Source organism: Hyperolius riggenbachi, chromosome 9, assembly GCF_040937935.1.
Source record: "Hyperolius riggenbachi isolate aHypRig1 chromosome 9, aHypRig1.pri, whole genome shotgun sequence".
In the NCBI taxonomy this organism is placed as follows: domain Eukaryota; kingdom Metazoa; phylum Chordata; class Amphibia; order Anura; family Hyperoliidae; genus Hyperolius; species Hyperolius riggenbachi.
Genome location: NC_090654.1, coordinates 5,968,299 through 5,991,838, shown reverse-complemented (window position 1 = coordinate 5,991,838; position 23,540 = coordinate 5,968,299). Strand labels below are relative to the sequence as shown.

General features: G+C 48.2%; 1 protein-coding gene across 2 annotated transcripts in view; it reads left to right on the top strand.

Annotated features, from left to right (window-relative positions):
- EFCC1 (EF-hand and coiled-coil domain containing 1) overlaps positions 1 to 22,075 on the top strand; it is a 171,315-nt gene extending 149,240 nt beyond the window's left edge. For both annotated transcript variants that reach the window (XM_068251832.1, XM_068251831.1), the window contains exons 3-8: positions 906 to 1,030; positions 2,981 to 3,110; positions 3,695 to 3,857; positions 4,843 to 5,001; positions 15,475 to 15,544; positions 19,386 to 22,075. In XM_068251832.1, the coding sequence (XP_068107933.1) occupies positions 906 to 1,030; positions 2,981 to 3,110; positions 3,695 to 3,857; positions 4,843 to 5,001; positions 15,475 to 15,544; positions 19,386 to 19,519 (781 nt within the window). In that variant the 3' untranslated portion in view covers positions 19,520 to 22,075. The remainder of the gene's footprint in view (positions 1 to 905; positions 1,031 to 2,980; positions 3,111 to 3,694; positions 3,858 to 4,842; positions 5,002 to 15,474; positions 15,545 to 19,385) is intronic.
- The last annotated feature ends 1,465 nt before the right edge of the window (positions 22,076 to 23,540 follow it).

Here is a 23,540-nt window from a genome sequence, read left to right as displayed (position 1 = left end):
GCAGCACATTACTGAGTACATAGTCATGTCACTGACTGTCCTCAGAGGAGCTCACAATCTAACCCTACCATAGTCATAGTCTAATGTCCTACCATATTATTATTATGTATTTATATAGCACTGACATCTTCTGCAGCACATTACAGAGTACATAGTCATGTCACTGACTGTGGTCAGAGGAGCTCACACTCTAATCCTACCATAGTCATAGCCTAATGTCCTACCATATTATTATTATGTATTTATATAGCACTGACATCTCCTGCAGCACATTACAGAGTGCATAGTCATGTCACTGACTGTCCTCAGAGGAGCTCACAATCTTATCCTGCCATAGTCATAGTCTAATGTCCTACCATATTATTATTATGTATTTATATAGCACTGACATCTTCTGCAGCACTGTACAGAGTACATAGTCATGTCGCTGACTGTCCTCAGAGGATCTCACACTCTAATCCTACCATAGTCATAGTGTAATGTCCTACCATATTATTAGTATGTATTTATATAGCACTGACATCTTCTACAGCACATTACAGAGTACATAGTCATGTCACTGACTGTCCTCAGAGGAGCTCACACTCTAATCCTACCATAGTCATAGTCTAATGTCCTACCATATTATTATTATGTATTTATATAGCACTGACATCTTCTGCAGCACTTTACAGAGTACATAGTCATGTCACTGACTGTCCTCAGAGGAGCTCACACTCTAACCCTACCATAGTTATATATGTTCATCGTAGTCCGGGGCCACGTTTTACAGGGTAGCCAATGAACATTATCATACCTTTTTGTCATTTGGGAGGAAACTGGAGTACCCAGAGGAAACCCATGCAGACAGTGGAAAAACTTGCAAACTCCATGCAGATAACGTTCATATCTTTTTCCCTTTCCAGGGCAGAAGAGACAATTATTCACCTTGTGGCAAAAGAGCAGAAGATATTCTCCATGAGGTCACGTTATCCGATTGCCAAGCCTGAGGCCAGCTCACCCACCAAAGATGTAGAGACTCTTCAGACAGGTACGTGACGGTTTTCCCACCACCGGTCCCTCGTAAGACCCCAGCATCAGAGGGGGCGTCAGAGTGCCAGAGGGAGCGTCAAAGAGCCAGAGGGAGGGTCAGAGCATTAGAGGGAGGGCCAGAGGAAGGGTCAGAGCATCAGAAGGAGCGTCAGAGAGCCAGAGGGAGGGTCAGAGGGGGGGTGAGAGAGCCAGAGGGAGGGTCAGAGAACCAGAGGGAGGGTCAGAGGGAACGTTAGAGAGCCAGAGGGAGGGTCAGAGCATCAGAGGGAGGGTCAGAGCGTCAGAGGGAGGGACAGAGCATCAGAGGGAGGGACAGAGCATCAGAGGGAGGGTCAGAGAGCCAGAGGGAGGGTCAGAGGGGGGTGAGAGAGCCAGAGGGAGGGTCAGAGAACCAGAGGGAGGGTCAGAGGGAACGTCAGAGAGCCAGATGGAGGGTCAGAGCGTCAGAGGGAGGGTCAGAGAGCCAGAGGGAGGGTCAGAGGGAACGTCAGAGAGCCAGAGGGAGGGTCAGAGGGAACGTCAGAGAGCCAGAGGGAGGGTCAGAGGGAACGTCAAAGAGCCAGAGGGAGGGTCAGAGCATCAGAGGGAGGGTCAGAGAGCCAGAGGGAGGGTCAGAGAGAACGTCAGAGCGTCAGAGGGAGGGTCAGAGAGCCAGAGGGAGAGACAGAGCATTAGAGGAGGGGTCAGAGAACCAGAGGGAGGATCAGAGGGCCAGAGGGAGGGTCAGAGGCAGGGTCAGGGCCAGAGGGAGGGTCGGAGAGATGCTGATAATGAGGTAGCACACCGTGCTGTATTTAGCGCATCATGCTAATCGCACAACGCTGGAGGTATGAATAGTATTGCCGTACTCTTTAAGTGCATAGCTGTGTTACCCCTGCACAGTGCATATGCCTCAGCAGGTACCCCTTAATAAATATTGTGTTACCCATGTAACTCCTTATGTGGGTAACTTTATCACAAGGATTGTGCCATTATACAGATAATAGTCAATGAGATGCAAATAATTATGACTTTCATGCAAATTTATTGCAAAATATATGCTCCTTGGAATTGGGCCATTTAAAGGCACTTCCTGCTCCATTCTGATTGGCCAAACTGCAGGGGGTCACATGATTGTTGTGCTATGCTGGGGGGGCAGGGCCAGAGGGGTATAGTTACACCCCTACTCACACATACAGCTGACTGCATTTACCTGGAAGTGGATAACAGGAAATGTTCAGTGTGGGACTGTGGGAAAAGTTTAAACTCTGGATTAGGAAATCCAAAATTGATGTAGAGTATCTCAAGATTCTTCCCAACCTGCGGTCCATCACAGCCCTGGGCGGAGGTGTGGATGGCAAAATTACTCCAAAACTTTTGATAGACTTTAAACCTTTAGCTATCTTCAAACAAAGCCGAGAGAATTGTCTAATTGGTTTGTTAGGATGAGTTAGGCTAGGTTGTGGGTAGAATGCTAGGACAGGTTGTGGACTGGGTGGAGCACTTGCTGGATTTGGTGGATGGTGAGTGAAGTGGATGAGTTAGGCTAGGCGGTGTCAGTATGTCAGGATAGGTTGTGGGTAGAATGTTGGGATAGGTTGTGGACTGGGTGGAGCACTTGCTGGATCGGGTGGGTGGATGAGTTAGGCTAGGTTGTGGGTAGAATGTTAGGCTAGGTTGTTGCAGTATGTTAGGGTTGGCTGTGAAGTGTGGAGAACAGCCCTGAAGGACTAATTTGAACCTGGCCCTTTCACTAACCAAATCCCAAAGCAAGCAATCCAATAGCTCGTGATCTTACCTATCTCTGACCTCCAGATATAGTCATACTCACCTACCCACATCAAGCCTGCTAATCCTAGTCCTGGAGAACCAGGAAAACATCATCCACCACCGAGATGATCGGCTTATGATTGTTTTGGCTGAAAGTTGAAGATGTAGACTTTGAGTCATTTCTTTGTACAATTTGCAGTGGAGGAGCAGTTATTCCGCTCGGTGGAAGGACAAGCGGCATCTGATGAAGAGGAAGAGAGGTGGATGAGGGAACCAGCAGCGAAAGTACAAGAGATGCTGACCCGGGTCTCCTCGTGCTGTGCCAGCGGGTGAGCAGTCCTGGGGCCGGGGCCACAAATTACACCCAATATTAATGTCAGTGGATCTATACCGAGAGATAAGGGTGCCTGCCATTGTTGGGACCAAGCCTAAAAAAACTGCCCCTTCTATCACCCGATAAACGTCTCCCTGCCTCTACCTCCTCCCCCCTCTCCTTCCCCTTGCCCATTTCCACCCTTTCCTGCCCCCCTCTACCCCATATAATCGCCTCTTCCTCTCTACCCTCCCTCCCCCGGTTGACCCCCTCAACCCCCCGGCTCCCTCTACCCCCTCCTGCTGCCCTCTATTCCCTTTCTCCGCTCTTACCTTTCCCCTACTCCTTCTCCTCCCACCCCCCCCCCCCTTACTCCCGGTTGACCCCCAGGCTTCTAATGATAAACTATATAAAGGTGAATATTCAAGGGAGGAGTATGTCTGATGACTGTTCAGTGTTTGCTGTTTATCGGTGAATTGATTGCCTGTCCAATATTGGCTATTTCTCGGTGAATTGATTGTCTGTACAGTCTTGGTTATTTATCTGTGAATTGATTGTCTGTACAATATTGGTTATTTATCGGTGAATCGATTGTCACAGGTGTGACGAGAGGAGAATACGGAAGCTCCTGCCGGATCTCAGATCTGACGGCACTGATCACAGGAATATGCTGGTCCTATTGGTCGAGAGGGTCACCAAGCTGACTGAAGAGCTGACACTCAAAGAGCGGGAAGTGAAGGACATGGAGGTGCTGATGGAAGAGGTGAGCAATATTGTGTCTTTATATGATGATATAAGACATCATGGGGGGTGTGAGCACTAAACTGCTTAAAAAGCTTGATCTACAAATGCCAAGCTCTACAATATTATCACCAGTACATCGTCCGTGTGACCTGGCCCTAATCAGAGGTGTATCTAGAGGGGTGCTGGAATGGCTTATGCCATAGGCGCCACAGCACCATGTCTGCCACCTCCTGACTCGTGCTACACCACCATACTGAGGGATGCTGCTCGTTACTTATAGTTGGAGTGCTAGCTCTAGCAACCTATACTTGGGGAAGGGGGGGGGAACTTACACGGGGGACAATCTCGTCTAATTACCTATATTGGGAGGGCAACCTAAACTGGTTGACTACCTATACTGGGAGGGCTACTTCTGGCTACCTATACTAGTGGCGACCTCTGGCTACTTATACTGGGTAGCTAACTTGGGTGACCTTTGCTGGGGGGGTACCTCTGATTAATAATACTGGGGGGGCTAATGCTCACTACGTATACTGGGGGCATCTCTGGCTAGTGTTGTGGACACCTCTGGATATCCATGCTGGAGGGACACCCCCAGTATGGATATGGGGTGCAATTGGATATGGGGCGCAAATAGATATAGGGGTGCAATTTCAGTTTTTGCCATAGGCGCTATATTACCCAGATATGCCCCGGCCCTAATGCTGAGAAAACCCAGGTCAATAGCCGCCAATCAGTTCCCAGCAGAGGATTCTGATAATCCATCCATCTGGGCTGCTGCCGTCCTACTGCAGTTTCTCCCTGCCCAGAATAGTATAGAACTATAGAAACCTTCCCCAGCATCCTGATAGAGGTTCTGTAAACTAAGCAAAATGGGTTTGACGTTTATTGATTGGCAACACGAGAGGGAACAGATCACCGGAAGATTCAATCCAATCAGAATGATAATAGTTGTGTTCCTGCCACGTGATACAGCCGTACATTAACCTTCTGGTATTGTTCAGATGAAGGAGCCGTTCATTGAAGAGCTGGACCGGAAGGTGGAGGAGATAGACCTGCTGAGGATGGACCTCCAGATGCTGGAGACGGAGAGGGTGCGGCTCTCCCTCATCGAGGAGAAGCTTCTGGATGTTCTGCAGCTCCTGCAGCAGCTCCGGGATCTGGTAAGGGGGCGCTCTGTCTGCCGGTGTGTGAGGAGAGACACAGGCCTCATCCAAGTCACATTTCCTCCAGAGTTCTCTCCTAGGTGATATGTTCACAACTTGTACATAAAATGCCTTTCAAAGACAACCTGTAATGAGAAAAACCTCCCCTGGGGGGTACTCACCTCACGTATTGTGGCTTCCCCCGTCCTCCTCGGTCCCACGGCGGCGGTGATAAAGCTACCTGAACAGTGGGGATATAAATATTTACCTTTCCTGGCTCCAGCGCAGGCGCAGTATCGGCTCTCCGCCTCAGAGATAGGCGGAAATAGCCGATCGCTGTCGGTCCGCTCTACTGCACAGGCGCAAGTCTCCTGTGCCTGACGGAGGCAGTAGACGGAGATTGGTTATTTCCACCTATCTCCGTGCTGAGAGCTGCAACAGCGCCCCCGCTGGAGCCAGGGAAGGTAAATATATCAGCGCTTGTCAGGCTTGTCGGGGGAGGATTGCCGGACACTTTGGGGGAGCCAGCGCTGGACTGCCTGCAGCTACAGGAGTGGGGGAAGCCTCATTGGGACCCTGAGGCTTCCCCCTCCCGAGGGGACTTTTTTTTGTTACATGTTCTCTTTAAGGTACCAGAAGCAAGAAGATAGGATAATTTTGAAAGACTTTTTACCTACTGTTTGGTACTGTTTCAGTTGCAGAGTACTGAAAAGTTATTTTAAACAGAAGATGAAATGATCTCCTAGGAGAAAAGTGAATTGGATCAGCCCAGTGTGGAGATAATGACTGTGTGGGACAGGGGGGTCTGCTGCAGCTCATGTCCCACTGACTCTTCATTCCAAGACTCCCCTTCAAACTGATCCTGAAGTAGTGTTAGGAAACATAAACATGTCAGTGGTTATCCAGAGATAGACCTGAGAGAAGCTGTGATGTGTGTCAGGAGAAAGCTCTTCAGTGTCAGGAGGAAATTCGACAACTTCAGGTTTTTTTTTTACTTACACTTTAAGCCTGCCTATTGGTCCTTTAATATGAGAGATGACTTTAACAGTAAGTCTCCAGAGCTCAGGTCCCTTCACAAAGCCCCCCCATATATCTGCTGCAGTCTCTGGATTCTCTGGAATATTCAGACTCTCTGTGGTCTCTGCAGGTGACCTCCTCACAGAACTGAACCTATCATTATATAATCTGTATATACAGCAGAAATGTATTTCAGGCTAACTCAAAAGCTACGCAAGATAAATTGTGGTTTACAAGGTGATGTAATCATCTGTGCAGCCAATCAGATCCCATCCTTCCTCTCTGCAAAGCCAATCAGATTCCGTCCTTCCTCTCTGCACAGCCAATCAGATCCCATCCTTCCTCTCTGCAAAGCCAATCAGATTCCATCCTTCCTCTTTGCATAGGGATGAGAATGATGATTGCTTTTTAGCATAAATTTGGAATCCATAGTTCAGACATGTAAATTCCGACCACCATACAAATGTTTCTTTCAAATAAATAGAGACAAATGTGTACTGTGCTTGCTCAAGAGACATACTGTAAATGAGAAAATTGTGATAAAAAATGTGATAATTCCATATAAACATTTCAGTGAAATTGTCACCTATTGTGAACATATTTTCCCAAATTCGCCCCAACCAAAGTTAATCTAATGGTTAGTGTGAATATATATATCTGCAATAAATTACAATTTCGTGATTTTGCAATACAAACCCAGGAGGATCCACTAAATTTGGAATTTGTTTAGCAATCCATATAGCTTTTTTTGCCTACTTTCGGCAATTTCGACCATTCCAACTTTTACTGATCAAAAACTAAAAAAACTCACAAAAAATGAAACTTGCCCAGAGAGGTAAGCGGTGACATCATCACTGGAGGAAGCACCGCCTCCAGAGGATTTGTGAAATGGGAACCCCGCGGTATAGCTGTGATTGGTCCAGTACTTCCGAGTCTTTTGATTGGCCTAAAATTTCAGAGTCTCAGTAATTCTCCACGGAATTCTGATTTCTGCCACAGAAAGCCGATTTCTGATCGGAATACTGCGGAACTCGGACGTTCCTCCCTACACACCAGTTACCCAGAGCATGCGTGAAGAAATCAGCCATTATAGTATATATGGTCATTTTCATCTCTTAATATCCTATATAAGAATTCCCCTGTGTCTCTGCATCCTCCTGTGTCCCTGCGTTTTGCCCAGTGTGCATGTGCGACATGCGGGCGGACTTGGGACAAGAGGACGGGTGCAGGGGGGCTGGCATGCGTGTGTGCGTGCTTCGAGGAGCGCGTCCGTTGCGCGGGGGGAGGGGTTGGGGGGGAGAAGGGGGCGAGGGGGGTCACACCAGAGCCCTAGTGCCTGTTTTTAAATGGCCGGGCTTATTTCTAGTTTCTAAATAACATTCTAGATGCAGCAGTAACAACAATCTCAAGATGGCTTTTTTTGTATAAATCGTCTCCTTTTAAGACCCCGCGTTTCCTGCGATCCGTTAGTATTTCATAGATTTCCTCACCTCTCCAGGAGAATTATTCAGATTCCTGACAGCCTCCCTCTGTTGTGACTCTGGCAGTCATTACTTATGAATATGTATGTGTCGGCTTCTGCAGAATCGCTGAGGTGGAAATAAATATTTTCCTTGTGAAAGCCGGTAATGACTCGCAGCCGAGACGGAAGGTCCGGAGACAATCGCTGTGCGTTTACCTGCCGGGCTGGACGTTACATAAAACGCTTATCAGCAGGGCCACCCTCAGGGGGGGACACAACTAACACTAGTGTGAGAGGCCCCGGGCCCCCCCTCCCAATGCGCTGGCATTAATACCTTAGTGGAAAATAAAATGAAAAATGGGGGGAAGGGGAGGCATGTTTAGTGGGCTCTCCTCATGGCCACCGCTCACCCCGTTCTTCTCCACCCCCATCCATTAATCAGTAGTAGAGATGGGAAGTTCGGATCTTTTCAATGATCCGGATGATTCGAATCGGATCATTGAAGAGATCCGGATCTTTGATCCGAATCTCGGATCATTTTACTACAGGAAGCATTCGGGGGTGAAATGAACAGCAGGACAGGTCTGTGGGCAGGAGAAGGGGAGGGGAGTGGACAGAGAAGGGGAGGGGGGTGGACACGCAGAGAAGGGGAGAAGATGGACAGAGGGCAGGAGAAGGGGAGGGGGGTGGACACACAGAGAAGGGGAGGGGGGCGGACACACAGAGAAGGGGAGAAGATGGACAGAGGGCAGGGAGTGGACAAAGATGGGAGGAGGGACGAGCAGAGAGCAGAAATGTTTGCACACAATACCCACATGCTGCAATCATATGCTTTACATATATTTCACCTATATGTTCATCTGTACACTTTGAAAGAAAAGGTCGCACAGTGAAAGAAAGCATTCCCAGAAGATAAGTGCAGCTGTTTAGAGCAGTGCAGGATCATATTACATAGCAAACAGTGCCTGCAAAGTTACTGAGCTGTGCTGAGCCAAAAGCTTCCAATGTGATCACTGTGCAGCACTATGGAACAGCCAGCCTATAATGGGCAGCACGTTATAGCCAGTATGTGTGCTCTACACATATCTGGCAGTGGCACCCATGTCCCCTCTCTCTCATCTACCTGTCTCCCTGCAAGGCTGCCTCCCTTCTAACAGAGCGATCCATCTCTGCTCTGCTCAGTGCTTCCAAGACCCCGCTGCCCGCTGAGAGGGGGCGTGTCGCTCCTTGCCCCGCCCCTTTTGCGATCCGAATCGTTCATTTTGATGATTCGGATGATCGACTCATAAAATAGATTCGGATCAAAGATCCGAATCGTTCATGATCCGGACAACACTAGTCAGTAGCAACCCCCTGAACTTCCTGGTCGGGGTGGCAGCGGCTTACTGTGCACGTCATAACCACTAGTTCGTCTGTGCAGAGCGTTCCCTCCTGGCCGTGTGAACGCGTATAAGGATACGCTTCACTGGGCCGCACCTGCGCGGTAAGCCACGACCACCGTGACCCGGAGGTAAGTTCAGGGGGTCGCTACTGAGTCTGACTAACAGAGGGGGACGGAGGGGGGTGGGGGGAGCATGAGGAGAACCCACTAAACATGCCAGCTCTTCCTGTTTTAAATGTTATTTTCCACTAAGGTATTAATGCCAGTGCGTTGGGGGCCCCGGGCCTAATGATGTGTGAGGGGCCCCCAGATTTCTGATGGCGGCCCTGCTTATCAGTCTCGTGTTCATCCTCACAGAAACGAGAGTTCTCTGACTGCGGCCTGCGAAATAAACCACCGTAATATATGCTGCTTTTTATAAACGCAGCCTTCTCAACATTCACAAAAATTCTGAATTTTTTTTGTGAAGTTATAAATGCAGCAGAAGGTCATAAATATGCATCATTTCTCTATTTGTAGCTGTTTATATAAAATCAGAAAACACACTAATTACCGTCATTTATCCTGCAGCCGCATCCCACAGAGACAATTCACAAGTTAGGAGTCTCTTTATAAATTCATTTTTTTTAAATTGGCCAGCAATTAATCACTACAGTCTAAATATATTTATTTTATACATTTGAGACCAGCAGATTCTGACGCGTTGAGCTGTGCCATGCGTTGCCAGGGACGGATTTACCATAAGGCATTGAAGGCACATGCCTACAGGCGCCTGATGAAGGAAAGGCGGTTCACTCCCCTCCCCTAGTCCTTCCTAGTCCTTCGGTTCACTCCCCTCCCCTAGTCCTTCCCTATGCAGAGTCCTGAGCAGAGCGTAAAGAGGGGTTACTCACCTGGCTCTCTGCATTCCACTGACGAGATCTCCCTTCAGTCAGGGGCACCTCTAGCTACCTAATACTGAGGGTACTTTTGGCTACCTAATGTTAAGGGGCACCTGTAGCAACCTATGATGGGCAAGGGAAGTACCAGAGGCGCTCACTTCTGCATCTAGACCCATTGAGTTATACTCCTGTTTGCCTGATGAAGGACCACACCTGCGAAACGCGTTGCACTAAGTGGATTTCAATAAAATATTTTTGTATTGATATATTGTGACTCAATTGAGTTTTATATTTTTGAGGGAGGTAAGTCCACCTGAACATCCCCCTCTTTTAGACGGTTTTTAAACGTTTTTATACTACTCTGGCGCCTCTGTACACCAAGCCTTGCTGAAATCTTGAGTCCACCCTCGGTGGAGGGGTGCTACCCCGTTTCCTATCTACAGAGAGCGACATCTTAATAACCTGAGTGGGGTCAGGTTCTAATACTCCCCACCTGCACTTGAAGTGGTTGCCTATGGGTAACCCATGTTTGTGAGTATTTCTAAATATTTTGCTTTAAACCACAACCAACTTAACAATACTACACCATATTGGGCTCTCGATTTCTCTTTGTTCTTCCAAGGGAAGTAAGGGAGGAGTGGCAGCAGGGACAGCCAGCACACTTGTGGTGCGGTTTAGCAGGGGTTTGTAGGTACATGAAGGGCGGAGTCTAGGGTGCTAAGTTATGTGTGCCTATAGGCTCCTGTGAGGTAAATCTGGGCGTGTGCGTTGCCAAAGTAAAGAGAAGCAGTAAGGAATGAGAGGCAGCAGGCGGAACATCTCTCTGACCTATCTTTATCAAGTTCTACAGAGTACCACATTAATTCATGGCAAACCACCACCACAGGAATTGTACAAGGAGACAAACACATTATAATTATCAGAGCTCTATCAATGTGGGGCAAGGGCGCCCCCTAGTGCTAAACTTATGCTAATTAGAATTAATTTTGCCTCCTCAGTAGTGATGAGCTGGAATTTCGCACAGTAGTCATTTTGCAGCGATGTTCGAAATTGTGATGTACAACATACAGGCAGTCCTCTACTTACACACAGGTTCTGCTCCGGGAGATTGTCTGTAAGTGGAATCTGTCTGTAAGTTGAGTCCTGTATTACACACGGTGAAACGTGGATAAATGATTTACTCTGACAACTCTGGATTTGGACATAAAGTATAAACAATGTTTTTCGGTTATTTTTGCACTTTTATATCACTTCTAAACTACTTACAGCAGTTTATGCAATACTGCACCATTTAACAACAATTATATATAATAAAAAACAACTTTGTATACTTTACAACTCAGATTGTATCTCAGAAATGTAACTCGAGTTGTTTGTAAGCAGGGCCGGCTCTAGACTTTTTGCCGCCTGAGACAAACTTGTAAGGATACCCCCCCCCCCTCCCCCCCCCATGTAGTATAACAAACTTGTAAGGATACACTTCCCCTCCCCCATGTAGTATAATTGCCCCCGGGTAGGCTGGAGAGGGGAGCATCCAGGAAGGAGGGCAGAGGGGAACAGCGGCGGTCCCTCCGTCCGCTTACCCCCTCCAGCTAATTACATAGCAGCCAGCAGGCACACATGTCAGACAGCGGGCGGGGGAGCAAACCACCGCTGGTCACTTCTTGCAATGTCGCTCAAGTGGGCGGGATTGCAGGAAATGCCAAGCGGTGGTACGCACGCTGGAACGCGGAAGGAAGAGATGGGTAATTGCTCCCCTGCCCGCTGCTATATGTGTCTGCCCGCTGGCCACTGCGCAATTAGCTGGAGGGGGAGAGCGGATGGGGGGACCCAGGTGAGGGGGAGGGTCCGACCCCCCTCCCCCGCCGCTGTGCCCCCTGCCCCCATCCTGGCTGATACTCCCTCCAGCTCGGCAGTTCATTCCCAGGAACTTTGATTGGCTCGGGAGCACATGTTCCCCTTCAACAATCCCAGACATGTAAACTGCACCCTGAACTAGCAGCGGGAGCGCGCGCACACCTGCCGTTGATTGACAGGACATAGTGGTACATCCTGATTGTATTAGTGAGGCAGAATCTGAACGTACGGTGTGTCCAGATTACGGTAACAAGATTACTCATTACATTGTAATTAGGATCAGAATCTTAATTGCATAAATTAAGTAAGATTTCACAAAACCAAAATCGGAGGAACTTGGTTACAAGTCATTCTTAAGGTGGCCACACACCATACAATAAAATGATCCGATTTTACAGCAATTCAATAAAAACGATCGTATCTCCCGAAAATATCTAGAGCTTTTTTTTCATTCGACTGAAAAATACGATCGGATTTCCCGTTTTTTTCCATTTAAATCGATCTGGAATGCCAGATATTTCTTTTCAATTTTTTTTAAAGATGGTGTGTGTTAGATTGTCAATTTATTAATATACACATCCTAGCAATTTTGTCAGAGTTTCCAATCATTTTTATCATAATTGGGATAAAAATTGAGCACAGGTGTGTGGTACATTGGTCATATTTTTGAAATGTTACAATCAGTCAGAAAACTTGATTGCAATTCTTAAATTGAACAGATGATAAAAAATGGTATGGTGTGTGGCACCTTTAGATCAATACAAATAGATACTTGCCTTTTCTTGCCAGTTATGACTGGATCAGATGATGTCATGTTTTTGCCGCTGGGTAACACCTCTGCATATCAAACTAGGACAGGAGCGCTGCTACAGACATTTCCATTCAGCTGCATGACATTTCAGCCTGGAGGTGCTCATCATGGCCGGGAGGCGGAACTGCCCAATAAGGGGGCAGAAAAGTGGCCTCACTGATGTCACCATTACAAGCCGGATCCTAGATTTATAGTCTCGTGGTGTCACTTTGTGATCCGATAGCAGAACAATGTGAGACCTCAGTATAACCTTCTCAATGACACAAATTGCAATTGGGAAACCCAGCAGTCACATCCCAGTAATATAAGGGGATATCAGGTAAATCTATCCATTAAAGCGAGATCTGACCGAACATTCAATAAAAATGTTTCCTGCTTATTATTACCCACACAGTTATCATAGTTGCTTTTGTGCACCAGTAATATTGTCTAATTACAAATTCCCAAAGTACAGTTTATCTGCTCTGATAGCTGCCACTGCATTTTATTGCAAAGCTGCTGTATTTATATATTAAACTCTACCTAGTGATCACTTCTCAGCTCTTTCTGTCTCAGCTCAGTACAGCTCAGTTTTAGCAGTTTACTAACGTTTATTAAGTGTATCTGACAGAGGAATGTGAATAAAAGATAATGTTATCATCTCTTCAGGTGCTGCCCACTGAAGCAACAAAGTGCTGTGTTTAACTATTTGAATGCTGTTCTACTACAAATTTTTTTGTGGCAGTAGATTTTATGCTGTAAATAGTATTTTAAGGAAGTGCTGAGTTTCCGACCATTAATACCACAAAACAAAGGGAAATGTTTGTTTTCAGTGGAGCTATGCTTTAAAGCTAAGCTGTTTATGGCTTTGCTGTTCTCCTCCAGGCTGACATGTTTATGTAGATGGTGGATGCGGGTAAATAACACTCGGGTAATTAGTGGAGACAGGGCATCATTCCTCTACATTCTGCATGAAGCGGTCATTAGTATGATTGGAGGCTTCCCCAGAAAGAAGATGAATTATGCTGTAATGCCAGTTGGGGGCTATTTTTAAAACCTCATCAGAATATGTCTGCGGGCGACAGAATGGCTGATACCGTTACTTCCTCATTATGCTTTGTGTGTTGTGAGATTGTGATAGATCTGTGAGGCCTTCCGCTCTGCTGTGTGTCGCATGGCTGCCAGTGGCTGAGTGATGGGTGGCTGGCAGTGGCTGAGTGATGGGTGGCTGGCAGTGGCTGAGTGATGGATGGCTGCCAGTGGCTGAGTGATGGATGGCTGCCAGTGGCTGAGTGATGGGTGGCTGGCAGTGGCTGAGTGATGGATGGCTGCCAGTGGCTGAGTGATGGATGGCTGCCGGTCGCTGAGTGATGGATGGCTGCCGGTCGCTGAGTGATGGATGGCTGCCGGTCGCAGAGTGATGGATGGCTGCCAGTCGCTGAGTGATGGATGGCTGCCAGTCGCTGAGTGATGGGTGGCTGCCAGTGGCTGAGTGATGGATGGCTGCCGGTGGCTGAGTGATGGATGGCTGCCAGTCGCCGAGTGATGGATGGCTGCCAGTGGCTGAGTGATGGATGGCTGCCAGTGGCTGAGTGATGGATGGCTGCCGGTCGCTGAGTGATGGATGGCTGCCAGTAGCTGAGTGATGGGTGGCTGCCAGTCGCTGAGTGATGGGTGGCTGCCAGTGGCTGAGTGATGGGTGGCTGGCAGTGACTGAGTGATGGATGGCTGCCAGTGGCTGAGTGATGGGTGGCTGCCAGTGGCTGAGTGATGGGTGGCTGCCAGTGGCTGAGTGATGGATGGCTGCCAGTGGCTGAGTGATGGGTGGCTGCCGGTGGCTGAGTGATGGATGGCTGCCAGTGGCTGAGTGATGGGTGGCTGGCAGTGGCTGAGTGATGGGTGGCTGCCAGTGGCTGAGTGATGGATGGCTGCCAGTGGCTGAGTGATGGATGGCTGCCAGTGGCTGAGTGATGGGTGGCTGGCAGTGGCTGAGTGATGGGTGGCTGCCGGTCGCTGAGTGATGGGTGGCTGCCGGTCGCTGAGTGATGGATGGCTGCCGGTCGCTGAGTGATGGGTGGCTGCCAGTAGCTGAGTGATGGATGGCTGCCAGTCGCTGAGTGATGGATGGCTGCCAGTGGCTGAGTGATGGATGGCTGCCGGTCGCTGAGTGACGGATGGCTGCCGGTCGCTGAGTGATGGATGGCTGCCGGTCGCTGAGTGATGGGTGGCTGCCGGTCGCTGAGTGATGGATGGCTGCCAGTGGCTGAGTGATGGATGGCTGCCAGTGGCTGAGTGATGGATGGCTGCCAGTCGCTGAGTGATGGATGGCTGCCAGTGGCTGAGTGATGCATGGCTGCCAGTCGCTGAGTGATGGATGGCTGCCAGTGGCTGAGTGATGGATGGCTGCCGGTGGCTGAGTGATGGGTGGCTGCCAGTGGCTGAGTGATGGGTGGCTGCCAGTGGCTGAGTGATGGGTGGCTGCCAGTGGCTGAGTGATGGATGGCTGCCAGTGGCTGAGTGATGGGTGGCTGGCAGTGGCTGAGTGATGGGTGGCTGCCGGTCGCTGAGTGATGGGTGGCTGCCGGTCGCTGAGTGATGGATGGCTGCCGGTCGCTGAGTGATGGGTGGCTGCCAGTAGCTGAGTGATGGATGGCTGCCAGTCGCTGAGTGATGGATGGCTGCCAGTGGCTGAGTGATGGATGGCTGCCGGTCGCTGAGTGACGGATGGCTGCCGGTCGCTGAGTGATGGATGGCTGCCGGTCGCTGAGTGATGGGTGGCTGCCGGTCGCTGAGTGATGGATGGCTGCCAGTGGCTGAGTGATGGATGGCTGCCAGTGGCTGAGTGATGGATGGCTGCCAGTCGCTGAGTGATGGATGGCTGCCAGTGGCTGAGTGATGCATGGCTGCCAGTCGCTGAGTGATGGATGGCTGCCAGTGGCTGAGTGATGGATGGCTGCCGGTGGCTGAGTGATGGGTGGCTGCCAGTGGCTGAGTGATGGGTGGCTGCCAGTGGCTGAGTGATGGGTGGCTGCCGGTCGCTGAGTGATGGATGGCTGCCAGTCGCTTGCCCGTCTCACCTCTCTTCATGTTTCCCTCTGTGTAGGAGATCTCGGGCCAGGATCTGGGGGGAATGCTGCTGAACACGCTGGAGATCTGCCGGGAACCTCGCCACGGTATGACATTGTTTATTTCTATGTTTTGGGCACAATGATCAGCTATAGACAGTTTATTGTGATAATAAGAAGGTCCCATGCAAGAAAAAACAACTGGCAGTCAATAAGCCTTCTAGTGAGCGGAAAAGATCTGCAGAGAGTCCGAGCCTGAAGAAGCCCTGAAACATGAGGGGTGGCTGCAGGCCGTAGTAATGGGGGTCACAGAGGCGGAGACTCTAGTGAATCCTGGGAAATATTTTTTGACTGATGCTGTTAGATGTGCTCCCTTGTATTCTGCAGGAAATTTGGATGTTAAAATTTACACAAGAAACAATGCATGCCCAATGTGATGCCATAGGATGCGCGGTGCGTGTGAATTCACAAAAACGCAAATCGCACGCACTGATCTCCGGTATACACTGATCTCCTGTATACACTGATCTGTATACACTGATCTCTGGTATACACTGATCTCCTGTATACACTGATCTGTATACACTGATCTCTGGTATACACTGATCTCCTGTATACACTGATCTCCTGTATACACTGATCTCCGGTATACACTGATCTCCGGTATACACTGATCTCCTGTATATACTGATCTCCGGTATACGCTGATCCCTGGTATACACTGATCTCCTGTATACACTGATCTCCGGTATACACTGATCTCCGGTATACACTGATCTCCTGTATACACTGATCTCCTGTATACACTGATCTCTGGTATACACTGATCTCCTGTATACACTGATCTCCTGTATACACTGATCTCCGGTACACACTGATCTCCTGTATACACTGATCTCCTGTATACACTGATCTCCTGTATACACTGATCTGTATACACTGATCTCTGGTATACACTGATCTCCTGTATACACTGATCTCCGGTATACACTGATCTCCTGTATATACTGATCTCCGGTATACGCTGATCTCCGGTATACGCTGATCTCTGGTATACACTGATCTCCGGTATACACTGATCTCTGGTATACACTGATCTCCTGTATACACTTATCTCCGGTATACACTGATCTCTGGTGTACACTGATCTCTGGTATACACTGATCTCTGGTATACACTGATCTCCGGTATACACTGATCTCCTGTATACACTGATCTCCGGTATACACTGATCTCCGGTATACCCTGATCTCCGGTATACACTGATCTCCGGTATACACTGATCTCTGGTATACACTGATCTCCATACACTGATCTCTGGTATACACTGATCTCCTGTATACACTGATCTCTGGTATACACTGATCTCCGGTATACACTGATCTCTGGTATACACTGATCTCCATACACTGATCTCTGGTATACACTGATCTCCTGTATACACTGATCTCTGGTATACACTGATCTCCGGTATACACTGATCTCTGGTATACACTGATCTCCATACACTGATCTCTGGTATACACTGATCTCCGGTATACACTGATCTCTGGTGTACACTGATCTCTGGTATACACTGATCTCCGGTATACACTGATATCCTGTATACACTGATCTCTGGTATACACTGATCTCTGGTATACACTGATCTCTGGTATACACTGATCTCTGGTATACACTGATCTCCTATATACACTGATCTCCTGTATACACTGATCTCCATATACTGATCTCCGGTATACACTGATCTCCTGTATACACTGATCTCCATAAACTGATCTCCGGTATACACTGATCTCCTGTATACACTGATCTCCTGTATACACTGATCTCCGGTATACACTGATCTCTGGTATACACTGATCTCCATACACTGATCTCTGGTATACACTGATCTCTGGTATACACTGATCTCTGGTATACACTGATCTCTGGTATACACTGATCTCCGCTATACACTGATCTCCTGTATACACTGATCTCTGGTATACACTGATCTCCATACACTGATCTCTGGTATACACTGATCTCTGGTATACACTGATCTCTGGTATACACTGATCTCTGGTATACACTGATCTCCATATACTGATCTCCGGTATACACTGATCTCCTGTATACACTGATCTCCATAAACTGATCTCCGGTATACACTGATCTCCTGTATACACTGATCTCCGGTATACACTGATCTCTGGTATACACTGATCTCCATACACTGATCTCTGGTATACACTGATCTCTGGTATACACTGATCTCTGGTATACACTGATCTCCGCTATACACTGATCTCCGGTATACACTGATCTCTGGAATACACTGATCTCCGGTATACACTGATCTCCGGTATACACTGATCTCCGGTATACACTGATCCTCTGTATACACTGATCTCCTGTATACACTGATCCTCTGTATACACTGATCTCCTGTATACACTGATCTCCTGTATACACTGATCTCCTGTATACACTGATCTCTGGTATACACTGATCTCTGGTATACACTGATCTCTGGTATACACTGATCTCCGCTATACACTGATCTCCTGTATACACTGATCTCCTGTATACACTGATCTCCTGTATACACTGATCTCCATATACTGATCTCCGGTATACACTAATCTCCTGTATACACTGATCTCCCATATACTCTTATCTCTGGTATACAGCGGTATGTCCGGATGAAGGGATCAGTTCAGTGAAAGCCTTGCCGCTGTGGTGGGATTGCTCATGTTATTGGGGTCACCTCCTGGGGGGGGGGGGGGGGGGAGAGAGAACTGGGCAGAATAAAGGTTTTATATCCCTGTTTATATATTACTGCAGCATTTCTCACCACAGCACCGCAGGGAGCTTCCAATCCGTCCAGAAGTAATTTCTCTCCTTTGCATGAATCTGTTATTGATTCAGACACCGTCTTTTATCTTCTGTTATAATAATTCAGTAATATATCAGCCTGCAGTAACTTCCATCGCTTAGAATTGTTCCAGGAACAGTGATAACATTTGGATAAAAAAAATAAAAATCTCTTTTGTGCAGGACTGTATCATTTGCATAGGCAACCTGGGCAGATACTTAGGACACCACCTGTTAGGGAGAACACCAAAAAACACAAATACATGCCTGACTTGACTGCTGGAATGTTACTCCCACTTGTTGCCTTAGCTGCTTGTCTGAGCTCTGCAGTGATCGCTCTGCACTCACAGCTGTTAAAAAGGTCACAGCTCTGTGAGCCTCGCAGACACGCTGGCTGTGAGCAGAGACCTTGCCTGTGACCCATACACACAGCACACACACAGAGCCTGCAGGGGGCGTGGAGGGGGCGTGCATAACTTCTCCCTATCACAGCAGAGGTAGCGCATTCCTCTCTGGGTCGTCGAAGCTTGACAAAGAAAAGAAGATTAGATATATTACAGTGACAGTGCAACTAGAAAAGGCTGCAGTAAGCCAGAGCACATTAGAGCAGGTATAGGAACCTATATGATAGAATAAATAAGGCAGACAATTTTGTTACAGAGTCTCTTTAAACATGCAAGAAACAGGGAGAAACAGCTTGAGATAAGGTTTTACTGCAGAAAAGTTCAAAGGATATGAAATAGCAATACATCTCGCACATTTCTGTTTAGCTATGTGGAATTCTCACCTCTTATCATTCTGGGAGAACAGGTATTATTTCCACTGGCTTCAGAACTCTCAGAAATAAACATTCCGCAGAGGAGCACCTGACAGCAGTAAAGATATCATCACCTTTGATAAATTTCAGAATGTAAATAGGGACAGGAAATATTTTACACTGTGCAAGCACTGCCTAAAAAATTATAGATCAATATTGTAAAAAAAAAAAAAAAAGCAATTTTATTCATTACACTATTTTCACTACAGGTCCTCTTTAGCTGCATTCAGACATACTTGCATTTTCCAGTTATCAAATCGTTTTATCTTGCAGGAAGAGAACATATTCTGGAGATCCTGGACACTTTGCATCAGGAATTGTCGCTCTGCGACCTCCTCCGTCACCAACAGGAAGATAAAGACAGCAAGGCGCCGTCGCTGGCAAACTCGCTGGTCATCTCTTGTTGAGCCACAGCGCCCCTGCAGGTTCCCCCGAGAGAAGCCCCAGGCGGATGCACCCACAGGCCGGGCTTTACTGACAGGCCACAGAGGCTGCCATCCACCTGCTGTGAACTGCTCTCCATGCATATCCCTCTTACAGCAAAGCATTCTGGGAAGAGACAAACTGACGACTCCACGGAATCTTCTCATTGGTTGACGCGGATAAACATTATTTATACGGCTCCACCTGGAGGTGGCTGAGCGCAGCTCATCATTCAGCGACTCGATAACAGTCATGTGGGGAGCCGCAGACACACATTGGAATATTTTCTAGATTAAAATGAAAGAGCAGCAATAAAAATGAGGGATTCTGGGGGCTGGGAGTGACAGTCTGTAATATTGCGGCGGGGCCGGCGTCGCTAATAAACCGATGGATCAGGAATTTACACACCCAGTGCTGACGGCGCGGAGCAATCAGTCTCGCACGCCGCTGCTGGCTTCATACTTGTGAAAAGCAGAGCAATGAAAACAAAGCTTTATTCTTTTCATTCGGATCTTTCGCCAGAACACATGATTTGTGCGCGCCGCGATTCAGGGCGCCAATGAAAAGTGGGAATGCGGAGCTGCAGAACACTACCGGTGATGATATGTTATTGTACGTAACCAGAGCAGGATCATCTACCAGGCAACCTAGGCAGGTGCCTAGTGGGGGTCAAGGGGCCCACCTGCCGCCTTCTCTGACCTCTCTCCCCTTCAGCTTACTAAGAGGACCACAAGAGGGCCCAAATCTACTCCCTTGCCTCGGGCTCCATTACATCTTCATCCATGTCTGTATGTAACACAGCTCGCTATCGGCCATGTTGTTATTGTATGTCATATGGCTCGCTGGATCTTCTCCCGGACTGGTTCCCGTTGGGGCAGTCAGTGGCGAAGCAAAAGGGGATGCAGAGATTGCAGCCACACCGGGGCCCCTGGACCAAAGGGGCGCACTAGGGGCCCTCCTTCAGCCATCTTCCTAGCTTTGCATTGGTGCTATGCTGTAATGATCACCTCTATATTGCATTGAATAGTGGTAATCCTTAAAGCGGAACAGAAGAATAGAATAAAACAAGCAATTTCACTTATCTGGGGCTTCCCCAAGCCCCCAGCAGCCGTCCTGTCCCGCGCCGGTCCTCCACGATCCTCCGTTCTCCCGCCCCCAGCAGCCGTCCTGTCCCGCGCCACTCCTGCACGATCCTCCATTCTCCTGCCCCCAGGAGCCGTCCTGCCCCTGCGCCGGTCCCGCAAGATCCTCCACTCTCCCGCCCCCAGCAGCCGTCCTGTCCCGCGCCGGTCCCACACGATCCTCCGTTCTCCCGCCCCCAGCAGCCGTCCTGTCCCGCGCCGCTCCTGCACGATCCTCCGTTCTCCCGCCCCCAGCAGCAGTCCTGTCCCGCGCCGTCCCGCACGATCCTCCACTCTCCCGCCCCCAGCAGCCGTCCTGTCCCGCGCCGGTCCCACACGATCCTCCACTCTCCCGCCCCCAGCAGCCGTCCTGTCCCACGCCGGTCCCGCAAGATCCTCCGTTCTCCTGCCGCCAGGTAGTTTCATTACCGCCGACTTGTAAGTGGACGTGAAGAAGGATACCTGTGGCTCGGGGCGCGCAGACGCAGTTGCCGTCAACTTACAAATCAATGGTAATGAAATTAGCTGGCGGCGGAAGAACGGAGGTTTGTGGAGGACCATCTGGTGATTTCTGAGGCGATTCTGCCTCAATGTTAAGTACAGGAAAGTGGAAAATAGCTCTGGACAGCGCTAGATCAGAGCGGTTTTCCAGGCGTTTTTGTTACAGAAGCTGTTCAGTTTCAGCTCTACTGTAACAAAATATAAAAAACGCTACACCAAAACACTCCAAAAATCGCTATGCATGTGTAGAAAATCGCTAGACACACGCCTAGAATCACCTAGAAAAATCACTTTAAAAGTACTCAGCGTTTGCGATTACGCTACCACTTTTTGGTGTGCACTGGCCCTTATTTCTGAGATCTTGCATTTATTCTCACGTACCAGCGCAATGCCTGATGGGAAATGTGGCAGAGTCTTCTGAGCTTCACTGAACAATCCAGAGTGAAATGAGTATCGCCATCCTGGCCCCTCCCCATTCCGTACCCATTGCTATGTCCTCTTTCAGGTAATTGGAGTTGTGCTCTTTGTATTTGTCCGCAGGGTGATGCAAAATAATCCTGAGTGAGCTGAACTCCGCCCACATTCCCTCCTTCCCTGACTGATTGCCATTGAAGATTGAGAATCAGAGTGATAAAAGCATCCCTTGGGACTGCATCAGTTCAGTGTACCAGGTTAGGCAATGCATCATGGGATGAGGATTATTGGGGTGATTTCTTCTTAGGTGGGGGGCAGTTTGACGAATATCTGGCTGCCATCTGGATGGTTTGGGGCAGAATGCGATGCTTGCGGTTAATCTGGCGTCCTGGTAGTGGCATTACCCACAATGCTTACTAATGTTAATTTATATGTACCAGATGATTAGATTAGTTTATATAGAAATTAGATAAGATATAAACTGATATTTTCTTAAAAAATAATCAATAAAACCTCTTTTTTCATTTATTGGTTTATGAAGTTGTTTATTATACATACTAATGCTCTTTTAAGTAGTTTTTATTCAAAAACATTTCATTTAAATATTGCCTGTTCACACTGCTGATTAGGTTTTTATTATCATTCTTTAGAAATCTGTGTAATCTGCAGGACTGCGGCTCGAGACGGTTAAATCCTTCTACATAATATCATAGAAAAGTATGTGATCAGTGTTCATATCTCTAATTGGCTGATATAGATCACGTGATCATGTGTAATTGTTTTTACCAATAGAGGAAGCAGACCTGGAATGTGGTGATATATGTATGATAAATCTACTAACTTCAGTTATGGCTAAGGCATGCTATAAGCTGACCCCTACCCTATTTACAGAATGGAGTACGCCAGACCGACGACGTGCCAACGATCTTATTTTAATCCTAGGATCTGTTCGGACATGTGGCGATGTGTCCAGAACTTATAGGCGCCTAAATCTGGGTGATTCCAGTTTATCCATTATAAACAAAAGTTGGAAAACCTTCACAGACTACTAACGAAAAAACGGCTTATTAACAGAAACCGGTACGCAGACATCACACTGATCATCCAATCGGTGGGCGAATTCCACATGTGGTGTCTGCTGATGTGTGTGGGATTATGGGGAAGAGTACAGGGGTGTGGAGGGTATAAGGGACAGTATAGGGGGCTGGGATATGCAGTCCATGGTGGAGGGGGGTATAGGGGGCAGTATAAGGGTTATACAGTCCATGGGGGGGGGGGGGGGTATTGGGGGAATACAGTCCATGGGGTATCATGTTCCTCTCAGTTGGTGGCAAGCAGTGATATATCGGGCAGCTATTTGTACGGTTTCTTCCTCTTCCCCCAGTAGGATGTAGAGTTTCCTCTCCTCATCTGTGGAGGTAAAATCCTGGATGTGGGTGGAGAGTTTCTGGAAGTCTGGAAATGGGCGGTCCTCACAGGTGCGTATTTGCTGCAGTGTGGCAGGAAGTGGGCCTCATCCTCCAGGACTCCTGGTCACATTGTCTGCACAGTCTCTCCTCCCTGGGCTTCCATGTCTTTCGGTGCCACCCTGTCTCTATCTCCTGGATGTGGGCGGAGTCTCTGGAAGTGGGCGGTCCTCACAGGTGCGTATTTGCTGCAGTGTGGCAGGAAGTGGGCCTCATCCTCCAGTGCCCCCTGGTCACATTGTCTGCACAGTCTCTCCTCCCGGGGCTTCCATGTCTGTCTGTGCCACCCTGTCTCTATCTCCAGTCTGTGGTGTATAAAAGGCGACAGTAATTGACTATGTATTCGAGGCGCAGTGTGTGCACATGCAAAATGATTGTCACTGTCAATGGCGATGAGATAATGTGATTCCTCCAGTACTGATAATGTAATCGATAAGGAAGTTGCTTGCTGTAAACAATATGACCAGTTTCTCCATTACACCTTTCAGGTCATGAAGCCTACA